Raw genomic sequence first — 25,509 nt, 5'->3', positions numbered from 1 at the left:
GGACGAATCTTTTTTCTCATTGGCTAAAACTTAAAGTCCCGCCCCTAAACTACTGGTGGGCGGGAGAACGGCTATGGGGCTCTCTGCTTGGCTGAGAAGCCTCTCGCTCCTCTCTCCCTCTCCCCCTCCCTCCCTCCCTCTCTTCCTCTCTCCCTCCCTCCCTCTCTCCCTCCTCTCTCCCTCTCTCTGTGTGAGAGAGGCAGGTGGAGGCTGCGCAGGCTAACTTAAGGAATCGTACGCTCGGCCGTTGAACGTCCTAACGGTCGCCCGACCGCGCCGCCAGGGGGCGCTCGGGCCCAGGTCAGCCGTTGTGCCGCGAGTTGGCGCGTGCCTGCTGTCTGGCGTCCACTGCGTCACGCCCGCGAACTGCCCCGGGCGCTGGTGTAGTAGCGCTCGTCCGCACGCACGTCGTGGATCTTCCTTCCGCGCCCGGGCCGTGGGCCCTGCTGAGGCAAATAGTGGCGCCTGGGCTGCTGTGGTGTTGGCCTGGCACCTCTGCGGCTTTTCCGCAATAACTTTTTTCCGCCCTATAAACCAACTCTTTCGAAGCGCGGTAGAGACGTGAAAGCGCTCTCCTGGCCTTGAGCTTCTGAGCTTCTCGGCCCTTCTCCACAGCCCAGGGAGGTGGGTTATATCATCAGCCCTATTTTAGACGGGGACGTTTTCATCCCAAACTCTGGATCTCCATGAAAAACAGCCCAGAATTTTGGGGCTGGAAGGAACCTTAGGTCGTCCATTCTGGGTACCTCTCTCTTTCCTGGCATTTTTCTTTTCTTTTCTTTTCTTTTGGCCTTGCTGCAGGGCATGAGGGATCTTAGTTCCCCCACCAGGGATTGAACCCGCGCCCCTTGCAGTGGAAGCACAGAGTCTTAAGCACTGGACCAGCAGGGAAGTCCCTTTCCCAGCATTTTTCTACTGAGGATATCTCTGAACATCAAGGGAAGCCTGGAAGGGTAAAGGGAAAAATAACAGCTAACATGTCAGGCCATGCGTGGATATTCTACTTAGTCTTCGTTAATCTCATAGATCAGGTAGGTACTGTTAGCATCCCCATTTTACAGGTGAGGAAACTGAGGTGGTGCAGCCTAGGTCACTTGCCATTTTAGGTTCTGCCCCAAACTGACTCCTGCCTGGAGTCCATTGGTCATTTCTGAAAATGCAGTTGATAGATACTTTGTGAATTTTGGGGAAGGAGCAGGGGTCAGGGCTGAGCTTAGCTCTGGGACCCCAGCCAGCATGGGGGATGGCCCTGCATCTAGCCCAGTCTTACCCATTTTAAAGGGTAAAAAATTGGATTTTTTCCCTGTATTATTTTTTTAGATGTATTTGTACATTTAAATGAATTATGCATGAAAAGAAAGCATGTAACATTGTGACCACCTAGAGGGGTGGGATAGGGAGGGTGGGAGGGAGATGCAAGAGGGAGGAGATATGGGGATATATGTATATGTATAGCTGATTTACTTGGTTATAAAGCAGAAACTAACACACCATTGTAAAGCAATTATACTCCAATAAAGATGTTAAAAAAAAAAAAAGCTGAGATGATAAAACAAAATGAGACAATGTATCTATAGCCTGCTGTTAAAGGCATCTACTAGATATTAGTTAAGAAAGCACTTTTGAAATATAAAAATGTGGTAACTGTGAGATGGGGTAGTGGAAAGAAATAGAAACCAAGAATAAAAGCCTTACCCAAAAGTTAAAAAAGCATGTAACATATGTAGGTGATAAAGCATGGTAGAATGGGAACTTTTGAACTTCAGTACCCACCTCAAGAAGTTGTAGTACAGTTAAGATTTATGTAATGTGTACCATGCTCCTGGTAACCACTGTTTTACATTCTCCAGGCACATTAACTTGTTTAAGCCTCGAAACACACCTGTGAGATAAGTGCTGTTATACCCATTTTATAGATGAGGAAACTGAAATACAGAGGCTAAGTTACTTGACAATACTGGGTTGAGACCCAGGTAGCTGACTCCAGAGTCTGTGCTCTACCTCTGATACCTACCTGTGTAATTCTAACCTGGTTCATGCTCCTGCCTCCTCTAGGAGTAACCACTGTCATGAGTTTAGTGTTTAATATTCTTATTCATTGAAAAAAAAAGGTCTCTAATACAACTCACAACTGGGGGAAGATATTTGCAAATCGTATATTCCATAAAGGACTTGTATCTGGAATATATAAAAGACACTTACAACTCAAAAAAAATAGTCCAATTTAAAAATAAGCAAAGCTGACAACACCAAATGCTGATCAGGATGTGGAGCAGCAGGAACTCTCATTGCTGGTGAGAATACAGCTAGTTTGGAAGACAGTTTGGCAGTTTCTTGCAAAACTAGCATACGCTGGACTTCCCTGGCAGTCCCGTGGTTAAAACTCCGTGCTTTCACCACAGCGGGCTTGGGTTCGATCCCTGGTCTGGGAGCTAAGATCCCACATGCTGTGAGGGGCAGCCAAAAAAACCCAAAACGAACAAACAAAAAAACCCAGCACACTCTTACCGTATAATCCAGTAATCACACACCTTGGTATTTACCCAAATGAGTTGAAAACTTATGTCCACACAAAAACCTGTACATGGATGTTTATAACAGTTTTATTCATGATTGTCAAAACTTGGAAGCCACAAAGAAGGCCTTCAGGAGGTGAACAAATAAACTGTCGTACATTCAGACAATGGAATATTCTGGAGCATTAGAAAGAAATGAGTCATGAAAAGACATGGAGGAAACTTTAATGGATATTACTAAGTGAAAGAAGCCAATCTGAAAAGGCTACATACTGTATGATTCTAGCTATATGACATACTGGGAAAAGGCAAAACTATGGAGACAATAAAAAGATCATTGGTTGTCAGGGACTAGGGTAGAAAGAGGGATGAATAGGTACAACACAGAGGGTTTTTTTTAAATTTAAAAATTATTTATTTATTTATTTTTGGCTGTGTTGGGTCTTCGTTTCTGTGCGAGGGTTTTTTTCCTCTAGTTGTGGCAAGCGGGGGCCACTCTTCATCGCGGTGCGCGGGCCTCTCACTATCACGGCCTCTCTTGTTGCGGAGCACAGGCTCCAGACGCGCAGGCTCAGTAGTTGTGGTGCACGGGCTTAGTTGCTCCACGGCATGTGGGATCTTCCCAGACCATGGCTCGAACCCGTGTCCCCTGCATTGGCAGGCAGATTCTCAACCACTGCGCCACCAGGGAAGCCTAACACAGAGGGTTTTTAGGTCAGAAACCATTCTGAATGATGCTATAATGGTGAATACATGTCATTATATATTTGTCCATACCCACAGAGTGAACCCGAATGTAAACTATGGACTTTGGATGGCAATGATGTGTCAATCTAGGTTCTTCCATTGCAACAAATATAGCACTCTGATGGGGGATGTTGGTAGTGGGGGAGGCTGGAGGGTGGTCAGGGCAAGGGGTATATGGAAACTCTCTGTACTTTGCACTCAGTTTTTCTGTGAACTTAAAACTGCTCTTAAAAAATAGCCTTTTTGTTTTTTAAATGGGCAAAGGCTTTGAATAGCTGTTTTTCTCAAGAAGTGATACAAATGACCAATAATACATGAAAAGACACTCAACATTCATTAGGTAAATGCAAATCAAAACCATTAAGATACCATTTCTCACCCACTAGAATGCCTAAAATAGAAAACACAGACAACAGTCAGTGTTGGTGGGGACATGGAGAAATTGGAACCCTCGTACGTTGCTGATGGGAATGTAAAATGGTACAGCTACTTTGGAAAACAGTCTGGCAGTTTCTTAAACAGGTAGACATAGACTTACTATATGATCCAGCAATTCCAATCCTAGTATCTACCCAGGAGAAATGAAAACGTTTGTCCACACAAAGACTTGTATGTGAATTGTTATAGCAGCATTAGTCACAATAGCTAAAAAGTAGAAACAATCCCAAAGTCTATCAACTGGATATACCAACAAAAAATTTTTTTAAGTGGATAAACAAAGCATGGTACATCCATACAATAGAAAACTCTTCAGCCAGGATGAACCTTGAAAACATTATGCTCAGTGAAAGAAGATAGACACAAAACAATACAGTATGATACCATTTGTATGAAGGGTTCAGGAAAGGCAAATCTATAGAGACAGAAAGTAGATTAGTGAGCTGAGTAGAAATGAGGAATAAATGTAGCATAAGGTTTCTGTTTAGGCTGATGGAAATGCCCTAAAATTAGTTCATGGTGATAGTGTACAACTTTGTAAATATACTAAAATTTATTGAATTGTACACTTAAAATGGGTGAAGAATGAATTTTATGGTATGAAAATTGTATCTTAATAAAGCTGTTGGAAAAAAATGGTCTCAGGACTTCCCTGGCGGTCCAGTGGTTAAGACTCCGCACTTCCAATGCAGGGGGCGCGGGTTCGATCCCTGGTCAGGGAACTAAGATCTCACGTGCCACACAGCGCAGCCAAAAAAAAAAAAAGTCTGATGATTTTTCAAATGTGTAAAGTCCACTGTATTTTAATAATGCCTTCTTCCTTTCATCACCTTAAGAAAGGAAAAAACCCTATTTGTCCTCATTAAAAACAATGATTTGGGCTTCCCAGGTGGCGCAGTGGTTGAGAATCTGCCTGCCAATGCAGGGGACACGGGTTCGAGCTCTGGTCTGGGAAGATCCCACATGCCACGGAGCAACTAGGCCCGTGAGCCACAACTACTGAGCCTGCGCGTCTGGAGCCTGTGCTCTGCAACAAGAGAGGCCGCGATAGTTAGAGGCCCGCGCACCGCGATGAAGAGTGGCCCCCGCTTGCTGCAACTAGAGAAAGCCCTCGCACAGAAAGGAAGACCCAACACAGCCAAAAATACAGAAATAAATTAATTTAAAAAAAAACAAAAACAATGATTTTAGAAAATTGGACGGGACAGCACAGTACAGAAAATAAATACCCTCTATAAAATTAGAGGCGATGTAGCATATAGTGAAAAGAATTTGTCAGTCCCTGATACCAGTTACAAGCTGCATGTTATCTTTCCTCCATGAACGTTGGTTTCCACATCTGTAAAACGGGCATAACAATGGCTACCACGCAGGGTTGAGAGGATTAAATGAGATAATGTATATACTATGAAGCGCCTGGAAGAGTGTCTGGTTCACACAGATGTTTGATAAATGTCAGTTTTCTTTGCCTACTAATCAGATTATGAGAATCCCGTTAACTTTCTTTAGCCTCAATCCCTACAACACGTTTACAGAGTAGATCCTAGTGACCAAGAACCAGTGGAGGGTGGTAGTCTTGTTGAGGTGGGAGGGTTGGAATACACCCAGGGGATTGCCTAGATGCTGTGTTTGCATCTTAAGCCCCCGTTTTTTACTTACATTATATGTTATGGATTAATACAAATAGAGATTTCTAAAGGTGATTTTATGCACATTTAACCCAAGTTTTTTTTTAAATGTCAATTTTCTGTAGAAAAGAATATTACTTGTTTTTGGTAGGGGACATTGATGTACATATAGGTTAAGGACTAACCACTACCCCTAGCCACCTCTCGCCACTGTCGTTCATGCCCAGTGAATGTTAAATTGGGTTGAATTGAAGACCTCAGCATTTAAGATACTTGTGCTGTTGGTAGTGGAGTGAGAACTAGATCCCAGAATTTTTTTTTTTTAAGGTTTTTTTGACGTGGACCATTTTAAAGTCTTTATTGAATTTGTTACAATATTACTTCTGTTTTATGTTTTGGTTTTTTGGCCTCGAGCTATGTGGCATCTTAGCTCCCCGAATAGGGATCAAACCCACACCCCCTGCACTGGAAGGCAAAGTCCTAACCACTGGAGTGCCAGGGAAGTCCCAGCTCCCAGAATTTTTTACGTGGGTTCGGTGTTGTTCTTCTACTCCATCCCTCCTCTCACCCCACTTTTGGCCTTGATTTAAAGCTCTTCTATCTAAAATGGTTGCATCCTTCTTCCTGAGACCACCATCTTAGAGTCAGAGATTTGAGCAGAGGGTCTTTTGGGTTCCAGTGGTATATGGGATCATGGGGTCCCAAGATGGAAGCAAAAGCAAGGGGGAGGTATCAGGAATTGATCCATCAGGGCCAAGATACACAGCCACACGCCTTATACTCAGCCTTTTCTTTCTGGCCCCTATAGGGAAGGGAAAGCAGCTTTTATAATTTTCCCTGTATTATACTACACATTTTAAATTAAACTTTTAAGATAATTATAGATTCATATGTATAAGAAACAACACAGAAAAGTCAGATGTACCCTTTACCCAGTTTTTCCCAATGGTAACATATTGTAAAACAATAGTATTATATCACAACAAGGATACTGACATTGTTATAATCAAGGTACAGAACATTTCCATCACCACAAGGATCCCTCATGTCATCCTTTTCCTTCCTTAGTCCCTCCCTAATAAGGGGACTCCATTTTTATAATTTTCTTATTTGAAGAATGTTTTATAAATGAAATCATACAGTATGCAACCTTTTGGATGGGCTTTTTTTTTTTCACTCAGCATAATTCTCTTGAGATTCATCCAGGTTGATATATGTATCAGTGGTTTATTCCTTCTTATTTCTGAGTAGTATTCCGTGGTATGGATTTACCACAGTTTAACCATTCACCCCTTAAAGGACATCTGGGTTGTTTCCAGTTTGGGGCTATTATAAGTAAAACTGTATGTATTTGTGTACAGCTTTTGTGTTAACACAGGTCTTCATTTCTCTAGTATAAATGCCCAGGAGTGCAATTGCTGGGTTATGTGTTTGTTGCATATTTAGTTGTGTAAGAAACTATTAAATTGTTTTCCAGAGCAGCTGTACCATTTTGCATTCCGATTAGCAATATATGAGTGACCCAGTTCCTGTTCTGCTTTTGGTGAAGCAACTTTTAAATTTTAGCCATTTGATAGATGTATAGGAATAGCTCATTATTGTTTTAATTTGCATTTCCCTTATGGCTAGTGATGTTGAACATCCTTTCACGTGCTTATTTCCCATCTTATATTTTCTCTAGTGAAATGGCTTTTCATGTCTTTTGCCCATATTCTAATTAAATTGTTTACCTGTTGAGTTTTGAGAGTTCTTTATATGTTCTAGGTGCTAGTTCTTTGTCAGATACGTGGTTTGCAAACATTTTCTACCATTCTGTAGCTTGATTTTTCATCTTTTCCACAGGGTCTTTCACAGAGCAGGAGTGTTTAATTTTGATGAAAGCCAATTTATAATTTTTTTTTCCTTTTGTGGACTGTGCTTTTGGTGTCAAATTTAAGAACCCTAGCCCTAGGTCCAGAAGATTTTCTATGATTGTTTTCCTAAGAGTTTTATGTTTTACATTTAAGTACATGGCCCATTTTGAGTTAATTTTCATATAAGCTGTTAGATTTAGATTGAGGGGTTTTGTTTTGTTTTGTTTTTGCCTATGGATGTCCGATTACTCCAGAACCATTTGTTGAAAAGCCAGCTTTCCTCCATTGAATTGCTTTTGCACCCTTATCAAAATTCAGTTAAAAGCTACAATAATCAAAACAGTATGGTATTGGCATAAAAAACGGACAGACAGATCAATGGAACAGGAAAAAAATGAAAAGGAAAAAAGAAGGAAATCTTGACATTTGTGACAACATGGATGGATCTTGAGAAAGACAAATACCATATGATTTCACTCATATGTAGAAGCTAAAAAACAAAACAAAACAAAGCAAGCAAAAAACAATGAGCAAATAAAACAAAAACAAACTCATAGATACAGAGAACAGATTGGTAATTACCAGAGTGGAAGGGAGCTGGAGGGTAGGCGAAATGGGTGAAGAGGGTCAATTGTATGGTGATGGATGGTAACTAGACTTTTGGTGGTGATCACTTTGTAGTGTATACAAATATCAGATTATAATGTTGTACAACTGAAACTCATAAAATGTAATATACCAATTTTACCTCCAAAAAAAAAAAGTCAGTTGAGCCTATCAGTTGGTGACAAATTCTCTTGGTTTTCCTTCATCTGAGAATTTCCTGATTTCCCCTAGCATTCCTGAAGGATATTTTCAATGGATATGGGATTCTGGATTGACATTTCAACACTTGAAAGGTACTGTGTCACTTCCTTCTGGCCTCTATGGCCTCTAATGAGAAATTACCTGTCATTCAAATTGATTTTTCTCATATAGGTCCTAGATTTGTTTTTCTCTGGCTACTCTCAAGGTTTCTCCTTTATTTTAGTTATAATATCCAAAGTATGTAAAGAACTCAGTAGCAAAACAAACGAACAGAAAAACCAAATAACCCAATTAAAAAATGGGTGAAGGACCTGAATAGACATTTCTCCAAAGAAGATATATGAAAGGCCAACAGGTACGTGAAAAGATGCTCAACATCACTAGTCATTGAGAAAATGCAAATTAAAACCACAATGAGATATCACCTCATGCCTGTTAGAATGGCCATCATCAAAAAAACAAGAGATAACAAATAATGGCATGGTTGTGGAGAATAGGAAACCCTGTTGGTGGGATTGTAAATTGGTACAGCCACTATGAAACACACTATGGAGGATCCTTAAAAAATTAAGAATTAGAATTACCATATAATCCAGCTATTCCATTTCTGGGAATATAGCCAAAGGAGATGAAAACACCAACTTGAAAAGATATCTGCATCCCCATGTTCATAGCAGTGTTATTTATAATAGACAAGACATGGAAGCAACATAAGTGCCCACTGATGGATGAATGGATAAAGAAGTTGTGGTCTAAATATACAATGGAATATTATTCAGACATGAAAAACCAGGAAATCCTACCATTTGCAACAGCATGGATGGACCTTGAAGGCATTAGCTAAGTGAAATAAGTCATACAGAGAAAGAAAAATACTGTATGATCTCACTTACATGTGGAATCTAAAAACAACAACAACAAAAAAACCAAAGTCACAGAGGCAGAGGGTAGAGGGAGGGGGAATTAGAGAAAGGAGGTCAAAAGGTACAAATTTCCAGTTTTAAGGTAAATGAGTACTAGGGATGTAATACACAACATGACTATAGCTTACACTGCTCTATGATACATAGGAAAGTTCTTAAGAGTAAATCCTAAGAGTTCTCATCGTAAGGAGAAATTTTTTTTCTTTTTATTGTATCTGTATGAGAAGATGGATGTTAGCTGAACCTGCTGTGGTAATTATTTCACAATATATGTAAATAACACCATCATGCTGTATGTGTTAAAATTTTACAGTGATGTATGTCAGTTATTTCTCAGTAAAACTGGAAACAAAAAACTAAACAGAAAATAATATAATATCATCAGGATTTTGATTGAGATTGCATTGAATATGGATTATAATTGAATATAGAAATGACATCTTGGGAATTCCCTGGCTGTCCAGTGGTTAGGACTCTGCGCTTTCACTGCTGAGGGTGTGGGTTCAATCCCTGGTGGGGGAACTAAGATCCCACATGCTGTGGGTGTGGCACCCCCCCCCCCAAAAAAAATGACATCTTTATACTGCTGAGTTTTCCTAACAGGGAACATAGAATGCTTTACACGTAGTATGTGTATGTATATTCAGACCCTAAGAGAAACTCAAGACCTTTGGATGGGGATCAGAGAACAGAACATTTGTTACTCACAAAGCATCTTGTACCTGTTCCCCACACTAATTCTATTTTCTGCTGTGTCTGCTGTTAACCCATTTGGTCCAGTGAGTTCTTTTTTTTTTTTTTTTTATGGAATCTGTTATGCTAACCCACATATTTATTATTTGCAGTGCTCTTTATTTTTCCTGTGGTTTTGAGTTACTTTCTGGTGTCTTTTCCTGAAGGACTTCCTTTCCTCAGTATATCTTATAAGACAACTGCTAGCAACAAACTTACTCAGTCAATTGTGTATCTGGAATGTCTTTATTTTGCCTTCATTTTTGAAGAAGAGTTTTAAATTTTTATTTATTTATTTATTTATGGCTGTGTTGGGTCTTCGTTTCTGTGCGAGGGCTTTCTCTAGTTGCGGCAAGCGGGGGCCACTCTTCATCGCGGTGCGCGGGCCTCTCACTATCGCGGCCTCTCTTGTTGCGGAGCACAGACTCCAGACGTGCAGGCTCAGTAATTGTGGCTCACGGGCCTAGTTGCTACGCAGCATGTGGGATCTTCCCAAACCAGGCCTCAAACCCGTGTCTCCTGCATTGGCAGGCAGATTTTCAACCACTGCACCACCAGGGAAGCCCGGTCCAGTGAGTTCTTAATGTCAGATATTGTATTTTGTTCTAGAATGTCTATGTTATCTATTGCTATGAACAAATTACCTCGAAACTTATCAGCTAAAACAACAAACATTTATTATCTCATGGTTTCCTATGGACCAGGAATCCAGGTGAGGCTTAGTTGTGTGCCTCTGGCTCAAGGTCCCTCATGAGGTGGTCGTCAGTCAGCTGGCACTGTGGTATCATTGAGGGCTCACCTGGGCTGGGGAAGAGAGTGTGAGGTGGTATCCACTTCATGGTTGTTGGCAGGCCTTGGGCCCTCATCACTTGGGGCTCTCCACAGGGCTGCCTCATTATAAGGCAACTGTTTTCCCCCATAGCAAGTGTTCAGAGAGTGAGAGTGAGTACAGTATTCAAGATGGAAGCCACAGTCTTTTTTGTAAACCTATTTTGGAAGTGACATCTCACTTCTACCAAATTTATTCAATAAATCCAGACCACACTCAAATGAATACTAGGAAGTGGAGGTTATTAGTGACTATCTTAGAGGCTGTCCTACCACAGCGTCTATTTGATTTTTTACTGATTTGAATTCTCTGTTGAATTACTCTAGCTCATCATCTGTTTTGTCTTTTTGTCTATTTTCTTTAACATGCTAATCATAGCCATTTTTAAAAGTCCCTATCTGCTAACTCCAATATCTAGATTATCCCTGGGTCAACTTCTTTGACTGTTTATCTCTTAATTATCAGTTAATTTTTCCTGCTTCTTTATAAGTTTAGTAACTTTTAACAAAAATATTTATTTATTTGGTTGCACTGGGTCTTAGTTGCGGCTTGCTGGCTCCTTAGTTGTGGCTCATCAGCTCCTTAGTTGCAGCACATGGGCTTCTTAGTTGTGGCATGCATGTGGGATCTAGTTCCCTGACCAGGGATTGAACCCAGGCCCTCTGCATTAAGAGCGTGGAGTCTTAACCACTGTGCCACCAGGGAAGTCCCAAAGTTTAGTAACTTTTATTGTTAGCTGGACATCATGGATATGTTGTAGATTATGTTAATTTTTCTCTAAAGGAATATCAAAAAAAAGAATAGATACATGTATATGTATAACTGAATCACTTTGCTGTACACCTGAAACTAACACAACATTGTAAGTCAACTATACTTCAACATAAAATAAACGTTTTTTAAAAACCACAAAAAAATAAAAAAGGAACATCAAGTTTTGTTTTGGCAGGCTTTGAGGCTTGAATTTAGGTTTCAGTTGATTGGAAGTATTTTAGTTTTGCCCATACTTGTAGATGTAGTCCTTATTCCTAGGGTGATGCTTTTCTGGAGTCTTAACTGAATGCCTGGAGTATACACCAAAATCTCTTCACTTTGGCCAGGCCAGAGTGTTTGTGTTTGTTTATTGTGGGAAGGTAAATCCAATACCAGCTACTCCCTCACGGCTGAAACTTTTAAGTCTTTGAAAAGCCTTAGTGGGAAGCCGATATTTCACCAGCTCTATTTTTATTTCCACTGTAGCTGTTTCTTTTCCCTAATAGACAATTCACTTTTATGGGTGCCATATCCTCTCTTATCTTTTTGAGGATTTTAATATTTACTTTAAAGGCTCTTTTGATTTTCTCTATTAACTCTTTTCCTTAGTCATTAGGTTTTTTTTGTTTGTATAGTGTTGTGCCTCTCTTTTCTACTGTTGGTTTTCTCCAAATATTTGGCAAGTTCTGGCTAAGTGCTCAAGTCTGTCTTTGAGATTCTCTGATGGATTCTCCTTGAATGGTTTTATTTACTGTGAAGTGGCATTAGTCTCTATGGAGTCAGGATAAGACATTGCTAGGAAGGGTACACTTGTGGTTAGACTTTGGGATACTGGGGGTCCCCATTCCTGCTGGGTGTTACCAGCCATCCAGCAAGGGGCCTCACAATCATTGCTCTCACCTGGTGGTTGATGCATCTATTTTTGTCTGCTTGGCACAGGTGGGGAAAGAGAGGAAGTCAGTCATCTTTTTGCTTCACATGAATCCCCAAACCAATCATCCCAATAAGTTTCTCTCCTACTCCCCAGATCTGTCACTCTGACGGACAGAGACTCCCAGGGACTCTCTGCCTCTCACAGTGATGTTCTCCTGCCTATATTTTGTTCTTTGGTTTCCTCTGTCAACCTCATCCTGCCTGCCTTCCATTTCTGAGAGATTCCTTATGGCTCCTGGTTCAACAGGGTACCACATTTTGCTTTCCAGCACTATTACGGATTTATTTAAAGATCTACTTTCTTTTACCTCTGTTGTTTGAGGTAGGAGAGAGAGGCACCGTACACAGATGGCAGTCTGAGGTCTGGCCTTAGTGGCTCCTGAGAACCTTTCTGTTGTCTTGACCCCGAAAGCTGACTTGGCTCAGCATAGAATTCTTGAGTCACATTCATTTTTCCTCAAAACTGTAGAACATGACTACACTGTCCTTTAACATTTAGTATTTCATGTGGTAATTCTTATGCCATTCTGATTTCTGATTCTTTATTCTTTTTAGGTAACCTTTTTTTTTTTTCCTGCCTTAATGTCTTCTTGTTCTTTACATTCAAAAATCTTAACCAGGATATGTATACATATGGAAACCTTTGTGTTACTTTTGCCTCATTAAGTCAATTTAAAATTATATGATTTAAAGGTCAAGGCTTCCTTCACTTCAAGGAATTGCATTTGCACCTTTGTCTAAAATCAACTGACAATATATGGGTCTATATATCTAGACTCTATTCTGTTCCATCTATCTTGACATCAGCAATCTCATACTGTCTTGATTACTGTCCAACTTTACTTTTTCAAAATTCTAGGTCGTTGGCACTTCCATATGGACTTTAGGAACAGCATATCAATTTCAACAACCAAAAAAGTTTGCTGAAAATTTTATTGAGATTACACTGAATCTATAGATCAGTTTGAGTGTGGAATTCACATTTTAATAATTTTGAATCTTCTGATTCACGACCTTGGTTTATCTCTTCATTTATTTAGGTCTTTAATTTCTTTCAATAATGTTTTGTAGTTTTTAGTGTACAGATCTTCCACATATTTTTTGTCAGAGTATTTCATATTTTTGATGCTATAATAAATGGTATTTTTAAAATTTCAATTCCCAGTTGTTCAGTGCTATGAACAATTGACTTTTAATACATGTTTTTAAGAGCAGTTTTAGGTTCACAACAAATACAATTGATTTTTATATATTGATCTTATATCCTTCACTTTGCTAAACTCTGGTAGCTTTTTGGATGATCCCACAGGATTTTATACACAATTATGTTGTCTGCAAAATACAGGCAGTTTTATTTCTTCCTTTCCAATCTGGTTACCTTTTACTTCTCTCTTTTATTTTTTAATTTTAATCTTTGTAGTTCATTGAAAGAAGTGATCATCATTTAATGGCTGATTGTATCAAATTTGAAAAACATTAGTATAATCAATGAGCAAAATTATGATATAGATGCAAGTGAGAGGTTTTTGTCTCATTTGCAATTTGCAGCATAAATTGATGAGAGAATGTTAACACAAGTAGTTTTGTAAGTTGTACATGTAAAGGGCTGAATCATCGCAGTGATGAGGTTCTGACTCTAGAAATCTGTTACTAAAAGTATACAATTTGACTTCAGGAAAAAAATCAACAAGTGATAATAAATCAGATTTTAGGTTGATTACTGGACTAGATGAGGCATGGTAAGGGAAGTCTGATGTTATGCTTTTTCTTTGACATCATTGCCCCATTCAGGAGTGTGGTAGGTTTACCGATGGTGTAGGGATAATTACTTCTATTTCTCAACTTAGTTCACTGTCTAAAACTTCCAGTACAATGTTGTATAGAAGCAATGAGAGCAAACATCCTTGCCTTATTCCTGAATTTAAGGGGAAAACCTTCAGTATTTTACCATCGGGTATACTGTTCGCTCTAAGTTTTTCATAGATGTCCTTCATCAGGTTGAGGATGTTCCAACTACTCCTAGTTTGCTGGAAGATTTTTTTCAGGAACAGATGTTGATTTTGTCAAATGTTTTTTATGCATCTGTTGAGATAATCATATGATTTTTGTTTTTTAGTCTATTAATATGGTGAATTATAGTGATTGGTTTTTGAATGTTGAATCAACCTTGCATTCCCGAGGGTAAACTCTTTTGGTAATGATGTATTATCTTTTTATATGTTGTTGGTTTCAATTTGCTAAGATTTTGTAAATAATATTTGCATCAATGTTTATGAGGGATGTTGTTTTGTAGTTTTCTCATGTCATCTTTGTCTGGTTTTGACATCAGATAATGCTGCCCTCATGAAACAAGATGGGAAGTATTTCCTCCTTTTTTTCTGGAAGAGTTTGTGTAGAACTGGTATTATTTCTTCCTCAGAAGTTTGGTAGAATTTACTAGTAAAGCCATGTGGACCTGAAGTTTTCTTTGTGGGAAAGTTAAATAAATTCAATGTCTTTAATAGATATAGAGTTATTCAGGTTATATATTTCTTCTTGCATGAGCTTTGGTACTTTGTGTCTTTTAAAGATTTTGTCCATGTCATCTACGTTGTCAAACTTATCCTCATAGCATTGTTCATAATGTTCCCTTATTTTAGTATCTATAGACTCTGCATCAGTCACCTTTATCATTCTTGATATTGATAATTTGCATCTTATTCATTTTTTCCTGATCTATTCTATCTAGAGGATTGTACACTTTGTTGAGCTTTTGGTTTTATTGACTTTTTTCTTTTATTTGTCTGTTTTCTATTTCATTTCTTTTCACTCTGATTTTTAAAATTTCCTGTGCTTACGTTGGCTTTTATTTGCTCTTCCATTTCTAGTTTCTTTTTTTTTTACAAATTTATTTTTATTTATTTATTTTTGGCTGCATTGGGTCTTTGTTGCTGCGCGAGGGCTTTCTCTAGTTGCGGTGAGCGGGGGCTACTCTTCATTGCAGTGCGCGGGCTTCTCATTGCAGTGGCTTCTCTTGTTGCGGAGCATGGGCTCTAGGTGCACGAGCTTCAGTAGTTGTGGCATGTGGGCTCAGTAGTTGTGGCTCATGAGCTCTAGAGCACAGGCTCAGTAGTTGTGGCACACGGGCTTAGTTGCTCCGCAGCATGTGGGATCTTCCCGGACCAGGGCTCGAACCCATGTCCCCTGCATTGGCAGGCAGATTCTTAACCACTGTGCCACCAGGGAAGTCCCATTTCTAGTTTCTTAAAGTAGAAACTGAGGTCATTGATTTGAGACATTTCTTATTTTCTTTTTTAATTATTTATTGAAGTATAGTTGATTTACAATGTTGTGTTAGTTTCTAGTGTAGAGCAAAGTGATTCAGTTATACATATTCTTTTTTATATTCTTTTCCATTACAGTTTATTACAGGATGTTGAATTATAGTTCCCAGTGCTATACAGTAGGACCTTGTTTTTTATTATTTTTATTTTTTTTACTTTTTGGCTGTGCCACGTGGCATGCAGGATCTTAGTTCCCTGATGCCCCCACGCCCCCTGCAGTGAAACCCACATCCCCTGCAGTGAAAGTGCAGAGCCTTAACCACTGGACTGCCAGGGAAGTCCCATGTTTATCTATTTTATATATAGTGGTTTGTATCTGCTAACCCCAAACTCCTAACTTATCCTTCCCCCACCCTCTTTCCCCTTTGGTAACCATAAGCTTGTTTTCTAGACACATTTCTTATTTTCTAATATAGGTGTTTTAGTGCTATAAATTTCCCTCTATGTACTGCTTTAGCTGCATCCCACAAATTTTGATATTTTTTCTTTTCTTTCAGTTCAAAATGCTTTCTAACTTTCCTTTTGATTTTTTATTTCATATATATACATATATATATATATATATATATATATATGTATACACACACACACACACACACACACACACACATATATATATTTTAGCTGCACCGCAAATCCTGTGGGATCTTAGTTCCCTGACCAGGGATTGAACCCAGGCCCTCGGCAGTGAGCACAGAGTTCTAACCACTAGACCGCCAGGGAATAAATATTTCATGTGTATGTGAAACTAAGGCATTCTTCAGTTTTAACCACCATAGTTTTGTAATTATTATTTAGTTACATTTATAGTAATTTGGGGGAGGGTATAAAAGCTATTGTCTTGAATCAGAAGATGTCTATTTGACTTCTTCAAGCACCTTGAGGGCAGTCTGTGTGTCCTATTTACCTTTCTATCCCCTCAGCATTTTTCCTGGACCAGAATGAAAGCTCAGCAGACACTGGCAGAATAAATGGATTACACTTAGAAATGGTCAGGCTGTGTTCTTGTTTTTCATTTTAAAAACAAGATTATTGTGTTATGTGACAAGACTGAGTCTTATACACCTTTGTGTCTTTGTGTCCCTACAGGACTTTGCATAGAGCTTGGCACATTGCAGGTGCTCAAGCAGCATTGATGGCATTGAATGGAACAAAAGAGATACCTACAAAGGTGCTTTCTCTGACTGGTTGGGATTTAAAGCCACCCTGAGGCAATGACAAGCTACTCTGGCCAAGGTTGGAGAGGTTGTCCTGTCATAAAGCCCCCTAAGACATGATGTCACACACAGACAGTGCTCTCCTGTGAAAGGGAGGAGCTGTGCACTGGACTGCCAGAGCTCCAGTGCCTTTCTCAGTCTCGGTCCTGGAGCCTGAGGGGAGGTGAATAGGTTGCCTGTACACTGATATGGTCAAAGGATACTCTGCAAATCACTAACGTCATCAGGATCGGTAGATTTGGTAAGCAGTTTCAAAAGGTTGCCCTCAATAAACCACCCAAGCAGGTGAAAATTGTCTTTACGACTACTAGCCTGCCTTTCCTGCATCCCTTTCTACTTGACGTTCCCCCTTTCCCCCTCTTCTTCTCTCACTCAGGACTCATTTTCTCTCCTCCAAATCTTCCCTCAGAAAAAGCCTGATAACTTTGCTCACACCAAGTTATAAATAACTAAAAAGCTTACTGTTGAGTATACTGCTAGCAGTATTCTCAGAGAAGGTAATTCAGTATGAAGAGAGGTGCTGTAGTTCCCTGCAGAGAGGTGAAGTGAGCTGAGGCCCGAAAAAGGCCCACTGGATTTGGTGACTAGGAGCATATTGGTGACCTTGGTGAGACAGGCTTCAGAGGTTGATGGGGACAGAAACAGATTGAAGTGGGCTGTGGAGTGAGGGAGAGGTGAAGGGGGTGAAGACACGTACTGCAGTCGGCTCTCTCAAGGAGCCTGGTGTGAAGGGTAGGGGACAATAAGGACGGTATCTGGAAAAGGGATATGGGTTCAAGGGGGAAGGCCTTTCTTTTTTTAGTGGAAGAGATGAGTGATATGTTTAAATACTGATGGGAAGGAGCCAGGAAAGGAAAGGATGAATATACAAGTGAGAGAGGGGACCCCCAAACACCCAGGTCATGAGAAGCCCAGATGAATGGAGTACACGAGGGGGCTAGCCCTAGAGAGGGGGGCGCAGCCTCCTCCCCTGAAGAGGAAGTGACCTGTGAGAAGCAGAGAAAGGGTGAGTTGGCGGCAGAAAGTCGAGGGAACACCCATCGGATAGTGCCTGTGTTCCCTGGTGAAAGTGAGGAAGGCAGAGGAGGGGCTGGAGGTTTAAAGAGAGATTCAGAAGTAGTCCCTGTGGAGAATGGGGAACTCACTTGGGAAACAGAGGCTCACCAGGCCACACTGAGGTCCACCTCACCCTGGAGACCTTGACTGTACCACGGTGTCAGCTTATATGCAATTTGACACTGAAGGTGGGATTCTAGACAGGGAATTTCTGAGGCGGCTAGGGAATCTCCCCCAGTACTCCCAAGATTATTCCAAAAATGCCGCATAGCACAGAAAATACTTTAAACTGTTGGTAGTTTTTAATCATTTTTATTTACTATTATAATTAGCCACCTACACCTGGGGTCATTTTACACAAATGTTTAATAGAGCTATACCTTTTTCCTAATCCTCTCCCAACCCCGCTTTTCCCATCCTGATTCCCTGGGACCTACCTTTCCAGCTCTGAGGACATTGAAACCAGCTTTTGTTTGGGGCTCTGCGGTCTCGGGAGAAATTACTGAGCATTTTCCAAGCTCCTAGTGCTAGCCCACTCCATCCTGAGTTTAGCCTCCAGCTGTGACCAGCAGGCTCTCCCCTGGATGAACCCTGCTTGTGGAGGTCCTGCCATCCCCCCAACTGCCTCTAGCCCATTGCAATCCCTGCAAGCCACGGAGTAAAGGAACACCAGGACCCTGGGTCTATGTGATGCATTGACTGTTGCCATCTTTTCTTCTTAGACTGAAAATGGTGTTTGGTCTGTGCTGCCAGAGAGAGAGGTAAAGTTTAGGTGGGCCCTGTTACCATGCCCCAAAAGACCAGGAAAGGGGACCCCTCACTTGGTGCCACAAGGACGGGAAAATAGGGTTCTATATTCCCTTTTCCCTGACTGTTATAGTGTCTCTGGGACTCAGGGTCAGAGTGGAGGGCCTGGTACTGACAGGTGGGACATGCCTTTGTGTGTGTGTGTGTAGGCAGGGAGCCATCATCCTGGCAGTGCCAAGATGCTCTGTTTGAGGGAGTTCCCTGGTGGTCTAGTGGTTAGGATTTGGTGCTTTCACTGTGGAGGCCCGGGTCGAGGAACCATCCTGCATGCAGCGCAGCACAGCCAAAAAAAAAAAAAAGATGCTCTGTTTGTCCCAAGGGAGGGGTCCTAGAAGAGGAGGATGGACAATGAGATATTATTTCTAATCCAGGTTGTGGGATCTGTCAGTCCAGAGTAGGGAGGGCTTTGGGGGGAAGAGCTAATCCAGCACTTGAATGAACAACTATGAATGTCCAGCCAAGGCTAAGTCCCTGCCTTCTGGCTGGAGAGGCAAGATGGACCTGTGTAAACAAGTAAAGAAGGAAAGGAGAAGGGAGTGGGTCAGGGGGTCCTTGTGGGTTCCAGGCGCCAAGTCTGGCTTTCTCAGCAGTAGGCAGAGGCACAGAGTCATGCTGGCCAGTCAGCAGGGAGCCCAGGCTGAGCCCTGTTACAGCTGATGGATTCATTCATCCACAAGTATTGATTGGACGAGTGCTGGTGGAATAGGTCCTGGGGCTTGGACTGGGGAGGAAAACCAGCACCCACTGGTGAGGGCACGAGGCCCCAGCCTCACACTCAGCTCTGCTTCCCTTCCAGGCTATACACGTTCCTGTATGTGGTACACATCTTCATTCTTGCAGGTAAGGGTCTGGGTGCTGGGGTAATTTGGGGATGATGGCAGGACCCAAGGAATGGGTTCTTGTCTCAAAGCCACCCCAGTCTCCAGCTACTCACCGGGATTCCCAGAGGCCCCCTCCTGCGACTGCCATGTACCTGGCTCCCCAGGGCTTGTCACACTGCTCAGAGCCAAGGCTAGTCTTCTTTCTCCCTTTCTTCCCTCTGCACCTTCATGGTGAGTCTGGGATTTGAACCCATATCTCACTCTAAAACCCAGGCATACCCCACAAAACCCGGAAACAAACCAAAAAATGCATACAACCAAATAATGTCCTACAGCAGTGATCTTCAAATTTTTGCTTGCATACCTTTTGAAAAACTATCCCTTCACACATTGTAAGTTAATATCTAATATCTTTCATCACACATTAAAATAATTTAAAAGGATATAATTTCTGGCATATTGTAAATACTGACATTTTGAAATAATTACATCACTCTTTTAAATGTTTTAACGAGTCTTTCTTCATCTACCTGCAGGAGTGGTGTACTACTATTTTCAGGGGTGTGTGGGGAAAACAGCCCCTGACCATGAGATTGCTGGGGAATCATCACAGGTAGGGACCTCTGTCAGAGTTTAGAGGGACCGTCTCACTGTAGCAAAAAAAGAGGTCATACTCCTTGATCTCAAATGGTCAACCGTGTGTGTGTGTGTGTGTGTGTGTGTGTGTGTGTGTGTGTGTGAGAATGTGAGGGCTCTGGAGAAATTCCCTGTGTTCCTGGCAAAGTGTCAAACAGAGGTCCCACCCCCCATGGGCTGGCTGTATGGTCACCTCAGGGCTCCGTAGCAGTGACCTAGACAAACCTAAAGGAACAGATGACCCCTAATGCATGTGAGTAGCCCTGGAATATGGTTCTACACTGATATGTGAATGGGGTGGTGGTGAGCAGGACACCTGCCTGGGGTTACATACCCTCTTTAATGTCCCAGGTCCAGGAACCTATGGCAGAAGCCCCTACTCCCAGCCCTCTGTCAGGAAAACACAAATGGACACTGGATGCCCACTAAGGGCCACGTGCTGGATTAGGTGTTGCCCGTCTATTGAAACCTCACAGCAAGCCAGCAGCTCCCACTTTATAGAGGAGGAAACGTAGGCTCCCAGAGGAACGGTGACTAGACCCAGGCTGCCCAAGGTGACGGGACAGAGCCACATACCTGCTCTCTGGAGGCCTCCTGCTCTCCATCTAGTGCTATTGGCAAGAGAGGCTTTTCGTGGGGATGAGCTTATCTGTGACCCAGCAACACTGAGAAGTGTGCGCTGCATATTTAGGGAGGGACTATTCAGAGGTTGGAGAGCCCCTAAGAAGGCCCATGTTGGCAGGTGCCTTAGAGACAGAGTCCTATGTTGCTTCCTTTTTTTTTTTTTAATTAACCAAATTTTCATTTTAAAAGTTTTATTGTCATCAAAGATATACATATACATAGTTCAAGGAGTCAAAGTTTTCAGACTTGAAACAAAAAACTAGCTGTCTTTTGTCCCAATCCTCTTCACCCATGATTCCCACAACCCAGGGTGGGAGTCTTTCCAGCTTCCAATTTTCTAGCTGAAGCCTTTGATTTTGCCTCCATGGTTCTAAATAGGAAGTTTATCCTGCTTTGTCTCAATTTTTCAGATTTAAACATTATCCAATGAATTCCTACAACGAAAGATGAGGATTTAGCTCTCGTAACAGCTGCACACTTACTGCCACCTCCAGCATACATCTCACCTTTCTCTAGTCTTCCAGTATAGTTATATCCTAGTTTTTGGCATTGTAAATGTTTTATTCTGAGTAATGACATCTTCAGTTGTTAAAAAATTTTAAGTATCATTTTTGCTTTTTTGCTGACTTTTATATCATTTTGGCTTTTTTAAAAATAATTAATTAATTTTTATTATTTATTTATTTATTTTTGGCTGTGTTGGGTCTTCGCTGCTGCGCACGGGCTTTCTCTAGGTGCGTCGAGAGGGGGCTACCCTTTGTTGTGGTGTGGGGGCTTCTCACTGCGGTGGCTTCTCTTGTTGCCGAGCACAGGCTCTAGGCGCGCGGACTTCAGTTGTTGTGGCACATGGGCTAGTTGCTCCGCGGCATGTGGGATCTTCCCAGACCAGGGCTCGAACCCGTGTCCCCTGCATTGGCAGGCGGATTCTTAACCACCGAACCACCAGGGAAGTCCTCATTTTGGCTTTTAAGTCCCTCTCCCACACAGTGGGCTCTTTTCACTCATTTTTTAAAAATTAAGGTATTATTTATACAGAGTGAAATCCATCCTTTTTAGTGTGCAGTTCTGTGAGTTTTGACAAATGTATGCAATTGTATAATTGCCACCACAACCAGGATACAGAAGAGTTTCATCATTTCAAAAAATTCCCCCATACTCATTTATAGTCAACCTTTCCCCCACTCCCAGCCCCTGGCATCCAGTGAGCAGTTTTCTGTTCCCATAGTTTTGCCTTTGCAAGATGGTCATATAAATGGAAACATCCAGGAACTTCCCTGATGGTCCAGTGGTTAAGAATCCGCCTTCCAATGCAGGAACGCGGGTTCGATCCTGGTCGGGGAACTAAGATTCCACATGCCATGGGGCAAGTACTGAGCCCATGCGCTGCAACAAAGACCCAGCACAGCCAAAAGTAAAATAAATTAATAAATAAATAAACAACAAAAAAAAACCATCCAGTATGTAGTCTTTTATTTATTTATTTGGCTGTGCAGCAGGATTGTGGGATCTTAGTTCCCTGACCAGGGATTGAACCAGAGGCCCCTCCAGTGGAAGCACAGAGTCCTAACCACTGGACCTCCAGGGAATTCCCCAGTATGTAGTCTTTTGAGCCTGGTTTCTTTCACTTAGCACAAGGCATTTGAGGTCCACCCAGTTGTGTGTAGCAGTGTTTGTTCCTTCTTATTGCTGAGTAGTTGTCCATTGCATGGAGGTACCACGGTTTGTCCATTCACCAAGTGAGAAACATTTGGATTGTTTCTAGTTTTTTGGCAGTTACAGATAAAACCACTATAAATGTTCATGTACAAGTTTTGTGTGAACATAGGTTTTCCTTTTACTTAGGTAAATACCTAGCAGTGGGATTGTGGGGTCATGCGGCAAGCGTATATTTAGTTTTGTAGGAAACTGTACAACGTTTCCAAAATGGCTGGCACCCATTTTGCATTCTCACTGGCAATGAATGAGAGGGTCCATTTGTTCCATATCATTTCCAGCATTTACCTTTTTTTTAGTCATTCTAATAGGCTTGTATTGTAATTTTATTTAGATCAATATTGAGGATTTACATTGTGTTTATTTATTTTTTTATTAATTAGTTAATTTTTGGCTGCATTGGGTCTTTGTTGCTGCGCACGGGCTTTCTCTAGTTGCGGCGAGTGGGGGCTACTCTTTGTTGCAGTGTGGGGGCTTCTCACTGCAGTGGCTTCTCTTGTTGTGGAGCACGGGCTCTAGGCGCACGGGCTTCAGTAGTTGTGGCTTGAAGGCTCTAGAGCTCAGGCTCAGTAGTTGTGGCTCGTGGGCTCTAGAGCGCAGGCTCAGTAGTTGTGGCGCACAGGCTTAGTTGCTTCACGGCATGTGGGATCTTCCCGGACGAGGGCTCGAACCCGTGTCCCCTGCATTGGCAGGTGGAGTCTTAACCACTGCGCCACCAGGGAAGCCCCAGATGTTACTCTTTATTTGGGGGGAGCACAACCTCCGGTTGCTTCTTGAGGGGTAGTCTTGAGACACTACATATCTGAAAAGGTCTTAATTCATATTTAACTAAGTTTGGCTAGGTATAGAATTCTAGACGAGAAATAATTTTCTGACAGATTTTGAAGCTCCTCATTTTCTTCTGGCTTCAAAGGGTTGGTGTTGAAAAGTCTGATGAAAGTTGAATTCCTAAAACAGACTTTTTCTTCATATCTCGGGAAGTTTTTAGGTTCTTTTCATCCTCAGTGTCTTGAAATTTATTGATGGCATAATCTGGGGTGGGTCTCCTTCATCCATTGTCCTGGACACTTGGCAATTCCTTCTCTTCTGGAAAATCATGTCGCTCATCTTTGGGAAATTGTCTTGGTAAAAAATGAACATATTTATTTGATATCTCTCCCTGCCACCCCAGTTTGTTGTCTCTGTTCCCTCTTTCAGAAAGATCTATGATGATTTAGCTGTTGGACCTCCCACTCTCTTCTCTCTATTCTTTACCTTCTACAGTTTGACTGGATTTTTAATTCTTAATTTTTAATTCCTATTATAATATCATATTTGTTTTTAAAGAATTAGAGATTGTTGTTTGAACATTCCTATTTTAGCGCCTATACTTGTTTTGTAAATGCAAAGTTCATCTTTCTAAAGCCATCAATTATTGTTTGTGTGAAGTTTTCCTTAAATCCTTGGTAGTCTTTAGGTGTCTTCGCAGCAGGCATTGACAGTGGACTAGTACATAGCTGAGCCCTTAATATGTCACCTCAGCCTTCCTTCTCTCTCTCTTTCTCCTTGTCGTGCAGCCCTTAGGGGAGACCTTAAGGCCAGTGTGGGGACTGATGGATAAATGCTACCCTGTGACCGCTCAGGTGGGTAAGGGCTGGGGACTCCTCCTCCCCTGGGGTGGGGTGGCTGTCCTGGGCACCCTTGGTAGGCACACACAATAAGAGGATGGGCCAGGCAGGGAAGGCCTCCCAGACACTCATAGCTGAATGTCACTTCCCCTGTTTCCCGCTGTAGAGACACAGAGTCAAGAGTGGGGAGAAGCAAGACTCTGAGGTAAGTGAGGCCTGCCCTGGAAGGGCCCGGGCCCGGGGCTGTGTCCTGTCAGAGCTCCCTGGGACTCAGGGATGCCCCAGCTCACGGCCAGGGGTCCCAGGGAGAGTGGCAGGGCCCGTCTAGGAAACTTACAACCCTACCACAGCACGAGCTGAGAAGGGAGGGGCTTCCCTGGAAAAACAAAGAACTACTCACACTCCAGGTGTGGAGAACAGGGAGAGGGGTTAGGGGATCAGTGGGCCTTTCTGCCCATATTCTGCCCTCGTGTCCCTCCCTGCAGGCCATGACCCCCAAGGCAACAGGAGGACCGAATGATGCTGCCCCCAAGGAGGAGACTGATAGCTTATCTTCGGATGAGGGGGAGATGAGGTCCCCAGGAGAGGAAGCAGGCAGCCCCATTCCTTCCCCCATTCCTGCTGGGAAGGAGGTATCTGAGGAGGAGGAGGTGGCAGGGACCCCAGGCTGGGAGGTAAGGAAGCCTGGTGCCTCGACTGGAACATCCCAGCATGGGTCCTACTGAGAAGCCCCAGGGCACTGCAGGGTGGAGTGGAGACGCCCTGGGGAAGGAGGGCAATGGGGGCGGGGGCTGGGGCACCCCCAAGATGACTGAGCCTAACTGCCATCTCAGTCGAGCAACAGCTCTGTGAGGAGCTGAGAGGAGTAGACATGGCCTGAGCAGAGAGTGGATCTGAATCCTGGCCTCCCCTGACTTCTTGTGAAGTGAGGCCTATTTCCCCATCTGCTCAACGTAGAACCTGTCTCACCCCACCACCGTCTCCCTTCTTCCTTCCCAGGAAAATAAAAAGGTCTGAAAGGAGATTGCTGCATATACTTCTGGTAAGACAACTGACCCCACCCTGCTGTAGCAGGACTGCCCTCCTCTCTAATCTCAGTGACCCTGCAGAGGTCACAGACAGCTGAGCTCCTCCCTGACCCTCCTGCCCCAGGGAGGGGAGGGAAGAAACCCAGGTAGCCAGATGCCCTGTCTTTCCTGATGAGCCCCCCTGCCTCCTGCTTCCTTCTTGGGTTGGCAGGACTTGAGGCCACTGCGCTTGAGCTGGAGGAATGCCTAGCCTTATATCAACGCTGACCTGCTCCCCTGGCACCAGAGGGTACCCTGGCCCTGGGGAAAGGTTCCTCCCAGCAAGGAACCCACAGGGCATGTCTGTTTGTGCTTTTTAGAGGCTTCTGAGGTGGACATCATGGAGGAAAGCCCTGGGGGCTGGGTCCCCCATCTCCTGAGGAAGCTCTGGCTGGGCCGGTTCCCAGCCTCTGACATCCCCAAGACTCAGAGCCACGAATGACACAACATCCAATGAATCCACAGTTGCTGCTTCTGCA

General features: G+C 42.5%; 1 protein-coding gene across 11 annotated transcripts in view; it reads left to right on the top strand.

Annotated features, from left to right (window-relative positions):
* Positions 1-25,509, top strand: part of LOC309641057 (uncharacterized protein) — a 25,630-nt gene extending 121 nt beyond the window's left edge. Inside the window, exons 1-9 of one of the 11 annotated variants that reach the window (XM_082420725.1) lie at positions 167-300; positions 802-16,653; positions 18,478-18,516; positions 19,359-19,402; positions 19,920-19,996; positions 23,913-23,978; positions 24,130-24,168; positions 24,449-24,637; positions 25,351-25,509. In XM_082420725.1, the coding sequence (XP_082276851.1) occupies positions 16,628-16,653; positions 18,478-18,516; positions 19,359-19,402; positions 19,920-19,996; positions 23,913-23,978; positions 24,130-24,168; positions 24,449-24,637; positions 25,351-25,410 (540 nt within the window). In that variant the 5' untranslated portion in view covers positions 167-300; positions 802-16,627 and the 3' untranslated portion in view covers positions 25,411-25,509. Of the gene's footprint in view, positions 1-166; positions 16,941-18,477; positions 18,517-19,358; positions 19,403-19,919; positions 19,997-23,912; positions 23,979-24,129; positions 24,169-24,448; positions 24,638-24,962; positions 25,006-25,350 lie in introns of those variants that run through there. The other 10 variants (XM_082420730.1, XM_082420729.1, XM_082420728.1 and 7 more) reach the window with 10 other exon arrangements.

Source organism: Balaenoptera physalus (assembly GCF_965194825.1).
Source record: "Balaenoptera physalus genome assembly, chromosome: 13".
NCBI classification, from domain to species: domain Eukaryota; kingdom Metazoa; phylum Chordata; class Mammalia; order Artiodactyla; family Balaenopteridae; genus Balaenoptera; species Balaenoptera physalus.
Note: the sequence above shows the minus strand (reverse complement) of the source record. Positions and strands in the feature narration are given on the sequence as shown.